General features: G+C 50.5%; 1 protein-coding gene across 1 annotated transcript in view; it reads right to left on the reverse strand.

Annotated features, from left to right (window-relative positions):
• Window positions 1-13,445, reverse strand: part of TRIOBP (TRIO and F-actin binding protein) — a 59,428-nt gene that overhangs the window by 34,680 nt on the left and 11,303 nt on the right. The window contains exons 5-6 of the mRNA XM_063074856.1: window positions 5,417-8,753; window positions 428-542 (exon numbers count right to left, since the gene is read on the reverse strand). Of these exons, the coding sequence (XP_062930926.1) occupies window positions 428-542; window positions 5,417-8,753 (3,452 nt within the window). The remainder of the gene's footprint in view (window positions 1-427; window positions 543-5,416; window positions 8,754-13,445) is intronic.

The raw sequence follows: 13,445 nt of genomic DNA on the forward strand, positions 1-13,445 counted from the left end.
CCTTGGCTTCCCCTCCCTGCAAGATACTGATTCCAACCTGGGCTATCAAGTGCCAGAATTTCCACCACAACAGCCCATTCCACTGGGTGGGGCTTGCCCTCTGATAGTTTATCTATACAAATCCCCACCCTGGAAGAGCCCTTAGAGCCAGACTGATGCATCCAAGGTTTTCCCCCAAATCATCTCAAGATAGCAGGGGCCTCGTGAAGGAAGGGGCAGCATGGAGGCGCTATCTGCAAAGGACTCACTTGAGGTCTTTTGCATTTTGCCAAGAGCTGCTGGCCCTTGGGGAGAGGGGAGAGCTGGACACCCATGACTGGGGCTCTGACCTCCCTGCCCAGGACCCCTGCCTGGCATCTAGTAGGAAGGGAGAAGCAGTGGCTGCCCCTTGGGGATGCCAGGGCCCAAGGCAGCTGACAGTGCTCACCTGCCTGCTGGGGGCAGGGCTGGACTGCCTCCGGAGAAGTTGGCTCTGATCTTGACTGGGCCGCTTTGACCATCCCTCATCCTGGGCCTGGAAGGCCCCCGGTGCCTCGGACTTCCTATGAGCAAATGCAGCCGCTCCCCTGAGGGCCTCTGCACCATCCCCTTCCCAGCACCCCAGCCCTCTACTCCCACCCTCAGTGGGAGGAGACGTGGGAGATCCAGGGACTGAATGCAAACTTTTTGCCCTAAGTGAAGGATGACTCTTTCAGGGCCTCAGTTTCCCCTTCTGAAAAATGGGGATGGTCGACATGACACTATTCTGCCTCATCGGGCTGTTGTGAAGAAGGAAAGAGAAAAAGGCTGAGACCAGGTGATGGGATGGGGAGAGGGCCAGGCCTTGACCATGGCTGCCTCCTGTCTCATTCCACACTTCCTGCTACTGACCTGCCCCACCAGTCACCCACAGACAGAGGTTAAACTGGTCCTTGTGGGAAGTAAGATTTATTGAGCACCTACTGTGTACCAAGCACTGTGCACACATAATCATAATGGCAAACATTTATTGAGCACTTCCGTGTTCCAGGTGCCAAGCACTTGCTTGCATGATCTCATTCTCTCACACAACCCACGCGGTGGGGACAAGAGAGGCAGAATGTTATGTGCCCCCATATTCCATTCTTTCCACCCTTTTCCTGTCCATATTGTAAATTTGGGATTTCTCAGGCCGCCTTCCCTGCCACCTCAGGGCTAACTAACAGGATTCAGGCTTGAAAACTCCAGGCCATCCTAGCTATTGGCAAAGAGCTCTTAGCAAGAGCGGAAGGAAGAGGGAGGGGAGAAGGGTGGAGGGGAAAACAAGGGGTTGACTAAAGGGTACAAAACTATGCTGTCTACCCTAAGTGATTCATTGTGCAGTATTTGCATGTATTGAAACAACACACTATCCCCCACAAAAATAAATATAAAATTGAAAAAAGATCAGAAGGAAGAAACGTTTTCCCTGACAACCCCAGAAAGGCCAACATAAACTGTCCAGGCAAATGTCATTTCTAAGACACCCAGACTTCAAGTATTGTTCCCACATCCAATGAAGACAACCTCTAGCCTATGCAAAAAGTCTCTAGTTCCAGTTAGTTGTCTTGCTTAGTAATTAGTAGCCACTGTTATTAATATTCAACATGATATCCGTGTTGAAAGGCAGGAACACCAAACAGAATCTGGGCACATCTCTCCCTTCCCATATGTAAGGGGGTCAAAAAAAGACTCAACCACTCCATGAATATTTCTTCAATGGGGTTTGAGAGTCTGACTTGATCTATATTGACAAAGGGAGCCGTATTTCTGGTGGCTGCACCAAACCAGAGGAGAAGCCTGAAAAAGATCCTGTGGCGGGCCCTGCATGAGCCAGCAAAATGGGAGGTGAGACCAGGCTCAGCACAGGTCTCCGGGCGGCTGCTGTCTGCGGTCTGCCTGCAGCTAATGAACCATGCTGGAATGCTGCAGAGGCTTTGGAGAATACAAAAGTATGAAGTTGGGGTTTGTTGTTGTCTTATGGCTTTTGCCAATGTCGTTAGAATCTGACCCACACAGTAATTTGACATTTAGCAGTTCTTACAGCTGACTCAGAGAGGAACCAAAGTTCCCTGGAGTGTTTCTGAGCTTGAGGGCTCTCTGATCAGGTTCAATTTTTAATCTAATTTGAGACAAGTGAGTTTCCTTGCTCTTTGAGAGCTGAGACCCTGGAGTGAGTTTTCCCCAGAGCTGGGATCCAGGAGCCTCAGTGAAGCAAAAGCCCCAAATGTGACTAGGTGGGATGTTCCTCACTAATGGGAAGGATAATGGTCGAAAATAGCCAGTTCAGAGAGGCAGGAAAAATGTGTGTTCTCTTTCAAATGGATGCATCCTCCATACAAACTCCACATTGCTCCATGAGCATTCCTTCTGAGAATTCTCCTTCCTTTTACCCCCATGTGGAATTGAGAGATTGGAGTGAGGGACTCGAGAAGATTCCGAGACCCGAAGGTAGACCCAGCTTTTCTGATGCTGAAGCAACAGCGTTTCCTTGTACCACCTGTTCCTGAGGGTTGGTGTGTCTGCACCAAGGACGACAAAGGAAACACATTTCCTTTGGAAGCTTAGATGGGTTCTTCGACCTCCAGAGAGTATTAAAGGACCAAAGTCCTTTAACGCTGTCAAGTCTAGCACATCCAATGAAGGCTCTGTTTTGAATTCAAGAGACCACGGAATGCTTATATGATTCTAAAATAAGAGATTCCAAAGGCATCTAAGGAAAAAAAAAATTGAGATATCAAGCCAAAACCCTTAATGCTTTGATGTGATAGCCCTTTAAGAAAAAAAATTCCAGGCTCAAAACAATGCTTGGACAGAGTAGATGCTCAATAAATTACATGTTGAGGGCCAGCCCGTGGCTCACTCGGGAGAGTGTGGTGCTAATAATACTGAGGCCACAGGTTCGGATCCCACATAGGGATGGCCGGTTGGCTCACTTGGGAGAGGGTGGTGCTGACGACACCAGGTCAAGGGTTAAGATCCCCTTACCAGTCATCTTTTTTTTTTTTTTTTTTTGGTCGTTTTTTCGTGACCGGCACTCAGCCAGTGAGTGCACTGGTCAGTCCTATATAGGATCAGAACCCGCGGCGGGAGCGTCACCGCGCTGCCAGTGCAGCACTCTACCAAGTGCGCCACGGGCTCGGCCCCCCTTACCAGTCATCTTTAAAAAAAAAAAAAAAAAAAATTACATGTTGGATGTATAAAAGGGAGGAAAGTGCAACTCTATAGCCGCCCACCTGTAAATTCCAGTTTGCCCCTTAAATAATTTTTTAAAAACCATCTTCAGAGCATGAATGGTTTTCTATTTGGAAAAAGTTCCATATATAAGGAAAAAATTTAATTACTTAGTAGTGTTATAAAACCTTGACTGAAAGGTAAATAATCTACTTCAAAGAGAACAGAACCAAATGTATAGAAGTAATTGTGTAAGAACAATTAAATGGTTAACATAAGTGTAAACATATTTCTTATTTCTGTTATCAACACTTTATCTCTGTAAAAGTTATGGGGGAGAGGGGATTAGCTTTGGTTTAACCTTAGTGTCCCTCAGGGTATAATCACAATTTGTGGTAACGGGCATGCTGCTAGTATGGATCTGGCCATCGCATCTTAGGCACGAGTGGTGACAATTTGCTTTGTACCCCATGAATATTCATAACCAATAAAAATAAATAAATAAATAAAAATAATAAATTTAACCAAGAGCAGGGGAAAAAAAATAAAGACCTTAGTGTCCCTGCTGAATTATCAGATAAGACAAAGATATGCAAATTGACATCAAACCAAAAATAGTAATCATAAGAAGGTCAAAGATGCAGGATTTTTAGGGCAGTGAAACTACTCCATATGGTAGATACTTGTCATTACACATTCATCCAAACTCATAGAATGTGTAACAAACACCAAGAGTGAACTCTATTATAAACTATGGACTTTGGGTGACTTATCAGTGTAGGTTCATGGACCACTTACCAGTGTAATAAATGGACCACTCTGGTGCCAGATGTTGATAGTAGGGGAGGCTGAGCATGTTTGGGGACAGGGGTATATGGGAACTCTGTACTTTCTGCTCAATTTTGTTATAAATCTAAAACTGCTCTAAAAAAAAAAAAAGAATGTATTTCCTTTTTTAAAAAAGGCCAAAGAAGGGGGAAGGGGAGGGGAGAAAAGAGGAAGGGAGAGATTGGATACAGGGCATAAAGAATAAGTCTGATTTGTAACAATGAACATGCTAAGAAAAAAGAAAAAGGCCAAAGAAAGAATTACACTAATGCTGGAGACCATAAAGATTGGCACCTGGATATTAAATGGATCAAGCTTACTGGAAAAGGAAATTTAAAGAACAAGAGATAAGGTTTCTCACGCAGATTCGAATCTAAGTGAAATGCTGCCTAAAGGGCAGCAAGAAGAGGAATGTTAGGAAACAAAGCATTACATGCCCCTTCAGGGTGATGGACTAAAATTAGATGTTCTAAAATTAGATTGTGGTGATGGTTATACAACTTGATAAATGTACTAACATTCATTGAATTATACGCTGAAAGTTTTGAGACTTCCACACCTTTTTTTTTTTTTTTTCTTTTTTTGGTTCTCTTGACCCTAACTAATGGAATTCCAGCTCTGATCCTTGAAAACTCCAGAGCTGAGACTGCTGGGGAAAGAAATCTCAGCCAGATGGGGAGGAAATGTTTCCCCTCCCAGTGGTTTGGTACTACTGACCAAGGAGACTTGAACGACACCTGGACTCCAGGTGTGTTGTCATGTCCCAGGAAAATAACGTTTAACCTCTAAAAAGCCTATAATTCTGTGAGTTCTCTTGTTTAAAATATGTGGCTCTGGCCATACATTTTAAATTAACATCTCTGTTTTCTGAAAAGCATAGTGACCTGTGAGTTTTCTTTGTTAAGGCAGAAAAGAACCATGGGCACTTTCTTCTCCCTTATGCAAGGAGGAAAAAACCAAATTCTCCCTCATTTTACAGATGAGGAAATTGAGGCTCCGGTAGGTTGTTACTTTACCAAATCACACAGGTTGGGAAGTGGCTTTTACCCAGTATTTGAAACCAGCCATGCTGCCAGACTCTGTCTTTTTTCTCTGGTGGCTGGCCAGTATGGGGACCCCAACCCGTGACCTTGGTATTATAAGGCTGCGTGGTAACCAACTGAGCTAACCAGCGAGCTCCCCTGACTCCGTCTTTGCTCTTAACATCTAGGCTATGCACAGTATCACTCACTCCTCAAAAAACCTCCTAATAAGCAGAAACAGAGAGAAGAAGTGATTTGCTCAAGGTCATGCACTCAGTAAATGGCATGGCAGGGGGATTTGAACCCTTTCTTCTGACAGCATAACCCTGAGAACATTCCACCTGCCTTGCTGCTGAAACTCCCCGGCCCATCCGCTTACCCTGCCCCGGGCTCACCTGCGCTCCTGCCCGAAAAGGCGCTCCACCTCTGCGCGGCCAGGGCTGCGGGTGCGGCTACTGTTGCCAGCCTCCTGCTGGGCCAGCCTCCTGGGTGGGGGCAGGTCGGCCAGCATGGTGTATTCCTCCCTCTCCAAGTTGTGCCTGGTCTCCCCAGCGGGCGCTGAACCCCGGGAGCCCCCTGAGCTGCCTGGCGTCGGTGAGGGTGCCAGGAGTGCTAGGTCACTGGGTGGGTGGCGGGGTGGGGAGGAGGCTCGAGGTGCATCCCGGTGCCCAATGCACACTTGGGGGGGCAGCACTGGGGAGCCATGCAGAGAGTCAGTGGAGGGAGCCAGGCTCTCCATACTAGTCCCAGGGGGGTCCTGGAAGAAGAGGGAGGGCTCAGGGGCTTGGCGTGGTGGGGATGAGAAGGAGGGTGCATCCCGGTGCCCAATGCACACAGGGGTAGGGATGGGGGGGGGCTCGTGCAGAGAGTCCATGGAAGGGACAAGGCTCTCGGTGCTGGCCCTAGGAAGATCCTGGAATAAGAGGAAGGGCTCTGGTGCCTGGCGCGGTGGGGAGGAGGCCCGGGGTGCATCACGGTACCCGATACACACAGGTGGGGGGAACTGGGGAGAGTCGTGCTGGGAGGACTGATTCTCTGATTCTTGGGGATCTGATGTGTCTGGGAGGAAAGGGAAGGGGTCGAACTGGCTGTGGCGGGGGGGCGAGGATGCCCGGGGGGCATCCCGGTGTCCAATGCACACGGCAGGTGGTATGTAGGGGGGGTCATGATGGGGTGATTCACTCTCGGATGCAGTGTGGTCTGGGAAGAAGGGGAAGGGGTCGTGCTGCAAATAGCGAGGAGGCGAAGAGGCTCGCGGGGCATCCCGGTGCCCAATACACACAGCACAGGGAGGCTGGGAGGCCTCAGCAGGGGTCTGGGGAGCACCCCGGGGAGCAGGGTACAGAGGTGAGGATGTCTGGGAGGCACTGCGGTGGCCCAGGTTATGGGGAGAAGAGGTGGCCCAGGATGGCAAGCTATGCTGGGTGGGACCAGCAGAGGAGTGGGCTGGTCTAGTAGGAGATGAGGTCTGAGACCTGTCACCTTGGGTTGGCCGGAGGGCAATGGAAGCCCAGGGAACCTCACTTTTCTTGGAGCGAGATGGCGAGGAGGTTCGGGGGCCATCACTCTGAGTTGGCCGGAGGGGAAAGGAGGCCCAGGGGATGTCTTTGTTAGTACGATGGGGAGAGAGATTCCTGGGATTGTTCCGTTGAGTGGAGTGGTGGGGAGATGATGGCCCAGGATTGTCCTTTTGGGTGCAGCATTGAGGGGAGGAGGCTCCAGGGTTGTTGGGTTGAAAGGAAGGGGAGTGGGGGTTGTCCCGTTGGGCATAATTAGTTCTTAGGTCATCCCACTTGGTACAAGAGGCTTTAGAGTTGTCTCGTTGGGTAGAAGAGGTTCTGGGGGTGTTCTGTTGTATCCAAGAAGTTCTGGGCTTGTCCCGCTGGGTGGTTCTGTTGGGAGAGGAGGCTCTGGGATTGTCCCGTTGGACACAAGATGTTCTGGAGGTTTCCCTTTGGGTGGATCTGCTGGGAGAGGAGGCTCTGGGATTGTCCTGTTGGGCACAGGATGTTCTGGAGGTTTCCCTTTGGGTGGATCTGCTGGGAGAGGAGCCTCTGGGATTGTCCTGTTGGGCACAAGATGTTCTGGAGATTTCCCTTTGGGTGGATCTGCTGGGAGAGGAGCCTCTGGGATTGTCCTGTTGGGCACAAGATGTTCTGGAGATTTCCCGCGGGGTGGATCTGCTGGGAGAGGAGCCTCTGGGATTGTCCTGTTGGACACAGGATGTTCTGGAGATTTCCCGCTGGGTGGATCTGCTGGGAGAGGAGCCTCTGGGATTGTCCTGTTGGGCACAAGATGTTCTGGAGATTTCCCTTTGGGTGGATCTGCTGGGAGAGGAGCCTCTGGGATTGTCCTGTTGGGCACAAGATGTTCTGGAGGTTTCCCTTTGGGTGGATCTGCTGGGAGAGGAGCCTCTGGGATTGTCCTGTTGGGCACAAGATGTTCTGGAGATTTCCCTTTGGGTGGATCTGCTGGGAGAGGAGCCTCTGGGATTGTCCTGTTGGACACAAGATGTTCTGGAGATTTCCCGCTGGGTGGATCTGCTGGGAGAGGAGCCTCTGGGATTGTCCTGTTGGGCACAAGATGTTCTGGAGATTTCCCTTTGGGTGGATCTGCTGGGAGAGGAGCCTCTGGGATTGTCCCGTTGGGCACAAGATGTTCTGGAGATTTCCCTTTGGGTGGATCTGCTGGGAGAGGAGCCTCTGGGATTGTCCTGTTGGACACAAGATGTTCTGGAGATTTCCCGCTGGGTGGATCTGCTGGGAGAGGAGCCTCTGGGATTGTCCTGTTGGGCACAGGATGTTCTGGAGGTTTCCCTTTGGGTGGATCTGCTGGGAGAGGAGCCTCTGGGATTGTCCCGTTGGGCACAGGATGTTCTGGAGATTTCCCTTTGGGTGGATCTGCTGGGAGAGGAGCCTCTGGGATTGTCCCGTTGGGCACAGGATGTTCTGGAGATTTCCCGCTGGGTGGATCTGCTGGGAGAGGAGCCTCTGGGATTGTCCTGTTGGACACAAGATGTTCTGGAGATTTCCCTTTGGGTGGTTCTGTTGGGAGAGGAGCCTCTGGGATTGTCCTGTTGGACACAAGATGTTCTGGAGATTTCCCTTTGGGTGGTTCTGTTGGGAGAGGAGACTCTGGGATTGTCCCGTTGGGCACAGGATGTTCTGGAGATTTCCCTTTGGGTGGTTCTGTTGGGAGAGGAGCCTCTGGGCTTGTCCCGTTGGGCACAGGATGTTCTGGGGTTTTCCCGTTGGGGAGTACAAGTAGGAAAAGAAGTTTGAGGGTTGTCCTGCTGGGTAGAAGAGGTTCTGTGGTTGTCTTTTTGGGTGGCTCTGGGGGAAGAGGAAAGTTGAAGATTATTTTGTTGGGTGGAAGAGGTTCTGGGGTTATCCTGTTGGGTGATTCTTGAGCGAGAGAAAGCTCTGGGAGTGTTTCGCTGTGTGGATGAGGCCCCAGGGGTGCCCTGTTGGGTGAATGAAGTCCTGGGGTTTTCCTTTTGGGTGACTCGGGAGGGAGAGAAAACTCGGGGAGTATCGCGTTGTGTAGAAGCATCCTGGACAATATCTCTTTGGGTAGAGGAAGCCTGTGGGGTGGCACTTCGAGGTCCACTCTGTGGTTTTGCAGAGGAAGCCTGGGTTAGTGCTGACCGGTGCCGATCCAAGGAGAAGTACCCACTCTCTCCCCGGAGCTTTGCCCAGTGTTGTCCAGAGCTCCGTCTCCCACTGCCAGTGTCTGGAGAGAGAAGGTTTGAGTAAGGGGAGGGGTCCAGGCAGTTCTCTTATCCTACCTTTTTTGGTCCCCTTTGACCAATGATTAAGGCAGACCTCAGACTCCACAGCCTCTTCTTAGAAGTCTCACTGTCCACACCAAGTGACTCTACCCCTCTGACCAAGGCTGATTAGACAAGGGCTTGGAGGCCTCTCTCAAGCTGAGGTCAGGAATTTGAAATTGAGACCCAGGCTGACTCAGTCCAGAGCTGAAAGGTCACAGTCTGTGGGTCCACAAACAAAACAGAGAAAAGGCAAACTCATAGATGGCAGTTTTGACAATAGCCCATGTGATCCCAGAGTGGGAGAGGAGGACCCAGCAGCAACTACCTAAGGACTTTCTATTCTCAGTTCTACTTCTTGCAGCTGGATTCTGAGAAACTCTCCAGACTTCTTCTTATGAGCATCTTTCATGTCCGACAGCTCTAGAAAGCTCCTGTTCCTTGTACCTAAATGCTCCCACCCCAGAGGCTCCTCCCAGGGCTTCCATGAGGGTGGGATGGGCACAGGGATGGACAACCTTTTAGGAACTGGCAGCTGGGAGTGTGCGAGAAATGCAGAATCTCAGGTCCCATCCTGGATGCACTGATTCAGAATCTGTATTTTAACAAGACTTGTATGCACCTCAGTTTCAGAAGTGCTGGTCTATGGGGTTAATGTAACTGCCCTCAACAGTGACCCCTTCACAACTCCCAGCTCCACGATGGGGTTGACTTTGATGTCACCCTCCACCCCCCTCAACCCTTTGGTCACTGAGCAGGTGTTAACCACCAGCTGTGCGGCATGTCCCTGGGCTGATGCTTCAGGAGACTGGTAAAGGGACTGTGGCCTCATCTTGAAGGAGCCATGACTGTCTTCATGAAAGGCCATGCTTAAAAACTTCTCCTCTAGGGCTGGCCCGTGGCTCACTTGGGAGAGTGTGGTGCTATAACACCAAGGCCACGGGTTCGGATCCCTATATAGGGATGGCTGGTTAGCTCACTTGGGAGAGCATGGTGCTGACAATACCAAGTCAAGGGTTAAGATCCCCTTACTGACATCTTTTGAAAAAAGAAAAAAAACTTCTCCCCCTTTGCAGCCTCTGCACCCTCTGATATCTCTGAGTAGGATGCTGAAGTCTGAATCTTCAGCTCCCAGCAGGGAACCAAGAACATGGCAGTACTCAAAATGTGTGTTGTTGTCTGATGGGCTGATGCCCTATGACCTTCCTAAAATGCATTCCAAATCCACCTGCTTCTCTCATCTCCACCCAGATCCCCACCCTAAGCCACCATCATCTTTCTCCTGATGGTCGCAGTTGCCCCTGACATGTGCGCCCTGGCCTCAGTGTCATCATTCCATCCAGGGAGATCTTTTCCAAAGGCAAAGTGATCAGATCACCTTGCTCACACCCTTCAGGAGAAGACAGGAGAGACTGGAAAGCTGTCACTGATTGGAGCAGACAGATGAGACAAGGTGACTAAAGGCAAAGTGGGATCCCAGATTGGATCCTGGAACAGAAAAAGGATATTCGTAGAAAAACTGGTGAATCCAAATAAAGTCCCTGTAGATAGTTGATAGTATTGTACCAATGTTAATTTCTTAATTTTGATCATTGTACTGTGTTTATATGTGATGCTAACATTAGAGGAACCTGGCTAAGGGGTACAATGAATGGAAATTGTACAATCTTTGTGACTCTTCTATAAATGTTTAGATTATTTCAGAATAAAAAGTTAAAAAACAAACAAACAAAACCTCACAACTCCTGGGGCTCCCAACTGCACTTGGAATAAAATCCAGGATATCCCAGGGCCAGCAATGCTCTGCAGGGTCCGGCCCCTGCCCCTGCCTGCCGGGCCTCCCGCAACCCTTCTCCATGCTCTGCACTCCAGCACCCTCTCTCCTGTCAGTTCCTCGAATAGGCCACAAATGCTTTCTCTCCCCAGGGCCTTTGTTCTCACTGCTGCTTCTGTCTGAAGCACTCTTTCTTCTATTTTTTTGATTTTTTAAAAAACTATCACTGTTCGCTCACTCTTTCCTCTTCGCCTGGCTGGCTTCTCATGCCCAGGTCATTTCCCTCACATCTAGATCTCTTGTTTACTTGATTAACTCTCTCCTCTGTGAGCTCCGTCTGGGCAGGGGCCTTGTTTTCTTGTTTTCCATCTCATCTCCGGGACGTGGAGAAGTTCTTGGCATACTGCAGGCACTTGGTACATATGGTAGCCCTCCAGCTCTGTGTTCTGCCTTGGCCTGGAGTCTCCCACCCTTTCAGCATGGGTGCTGGCTGAGATGGCATTTGCCACCAGTCCTGGGGGCTGGCAGCTGGCTCTGTGTCCCCAGCCCCAGACTCTTCCCTTTGCCACCTCTCAGACATAGCTCCAAGCCTGGCTCACCAGGATCTGACTTCACTCCTGCAGCCCTTTAGTGGGCAAGCAGGGCAGCTCCACAGATGTCTTTGGTCACTGTGTGTCCCATCCCTCAGCCAGTCGGGCACTGCGCAGCCCACCCCGCATGCTTTGCTAATTGGGAGCTGCCTGAGAGAGAGGCGTCAAGGAGTCTCCAGTGTCAAAGCTGGCTAATTCCTCCTAGGCCTTGGCCCCTGCCTGCAGTTTAGAGACCTACCACCAGGTGGACAGTGCCTCTGATTAAGTAGGTCACATAGGGAGGCTCCCCCATTCCACTGCCCAGCGTGCTTAAGAACAAGAAGGCAGAAACAGTATAAATCCCACCTGGCATGTAAGACCATTCGCACCCCGGGGAGGAATTTAGTTCCGCTGCGTTAATACTTCTTCCCACACACCCGCTTCCCGGGGCCTGATGCGGACAGGGGATGGGGTGGTGGTGACAAGATCTGATTAATGGCTCGAAAAGATGGCTGAGGCTGCTTCGGGGAGAATGGACTAAAGGGGGCCAGGGCAGAGACAGGAGGCCTTGAGGAGGTTCTGCCAAGAATCCTGGTGTAAAGGTGGCTTGGTCAGGAGTACTCATGAAGCTGGCAAGAAGGGGACAGATTTGGGGTGTGTTTTGGAGCAGGCAGTGACAGGAACTGCCTATGATTTGGATATAAAGGGTGAGGAAAGAGAAATCAGGATAACTTCAAATTGGGGGCAATCAAAACAGGTTTAGAGGGAGGACCAAGTTGCCACCCGCGCCAGCCTCCTCTCCGTGTCTTTCTCGGGCCCCGCCTGCTCCAGACACCCACCTTCCTTCTGCCCCTCGAACCGACCACCTCTGTCCATGCCTTAAGGCCTCTGCACTGCAGACTCCTCTGGTCATTCAGATCTCGGTGTCCCCAGAGAGGCCCTCCCTGTCCACCAGTCACGGGCTCTCACAGCCCCTTGTCGTAATTCTTCAAATATCAGTTACCACTCTCTGATTTCTTTCTTTCTTTCTTTTTTTTTTTGGTGGCGGACCGGTAAGGGGATCCAAACCCTTGACCTTGGTGTTATAACACCACGCTCTAACCAACTGAGCTAACCGGCCAGCCCATCTGATCTATTTTTTGTTTGTTTTTCTGTCTGCCTTCCCTCTACCCAGCTGTCAGCTCCATAAGGGTGGGACCTTGTCTGTCTTGCTCATTGCTGTTTCTCCAGCACTGGTCAGAGCCTGGCACACAGTAGGTGCTCAACAGATACTTATTTAATGAGTGAAACAAAGGGTACTGTGTTGAGTTTGAGGTGCTATCATACACCCCAAAGGAGAGGTTGTCTAGACTAACTAGAGTTCAGGGGAGAAATCGAGGCCGGTGGTGTGGACTCAGTCTTCATCGGCTTCTTCCAGGAAGTATTGAAAGCCAAGTGGCTAGTGTGCAGGGAGAGAATAGCGGGGACCCAGGGGGCATCCAATATGTAAAAGCCGAGCAGGGAAGGAGGCATCAACAAAAGAGCAAGAAGGAGCGGCTAGTGAGGAAGGAGGAGGAACCAGGAGAGAGGGTCGGGAGCCCAGAGCGGGCATGCGCAAGGCACTCATTTAGCACATCCAGAAAAGCGGGGTGGCGCCGCAGCTGTGGCTGCTGCTCTCATTACTTTCTCACCTGCTCAGCCATGATCACCTTGGGGGCAATAAATAAATGTGCGCTGAGTGCCTGAGTGAACATCTCCTCCATGCCGCTGACACCACATCTCCATCCCTGTCCTCACCCTTCGCTGGGTGTCTACAGCCTCGAAACCCCCCTTTCTCAGGACTCTGAAATCTAGCACGGCCAGCACTGCCTGTGCCCCCTCCTCAGTCCTCCACTCTCAGTGAAGGGACTGCCTTCCCTGCAGACACCCAAGCCAGGAGCTGGGAACGTGTTTCCTCCTGTCCCAGGTCCCATCCAGTCCACCTCCTAAATCTCTCTCCGCCTCTGTCCCCTCTTCACCCTACAACCACGGCTCTAATTCAGGTTTCACCATCTCTCGCCCAGATGACTGCAATGGGCTACAGAACGGTGGCAGGAACAGTATGGCAATCACAGTAGCGCTATCCTGCCCCAGAGTCACCAGTTGTTAACCGTTTGTCTCCTCTTATTTGCTCTGTCTCTCTCCCTAAATCATCTATCAATCTACCTACCTACCTATCCATCCATCTACCTATCTTTCTATCACCTCTCTCTCCCTCTCTCCCTATCTAGATACTGATCATCTCTCTAGCTTGTTGAACCACATGAGAGTTAGTTGAAGCTCCTATGACACCT

The sequence above is a fragment of the Cynocephalus volans genome, chromosome 12 (genome assembly GCF_027409185.1).
Source record: "Cynocephalus volans isolate mCynVol1 chromosome 12, mCynVol1.pri, whole genome shotgun sequence".
In the NCBI taxonomy this organism is placed as follows: domain Eukaryota; kingdom Metazoa; phylum Chordata; class Mammalia; order Dermoptera; family Cynocephalidae; genus Cynocephalus; species Cynocephalus volans.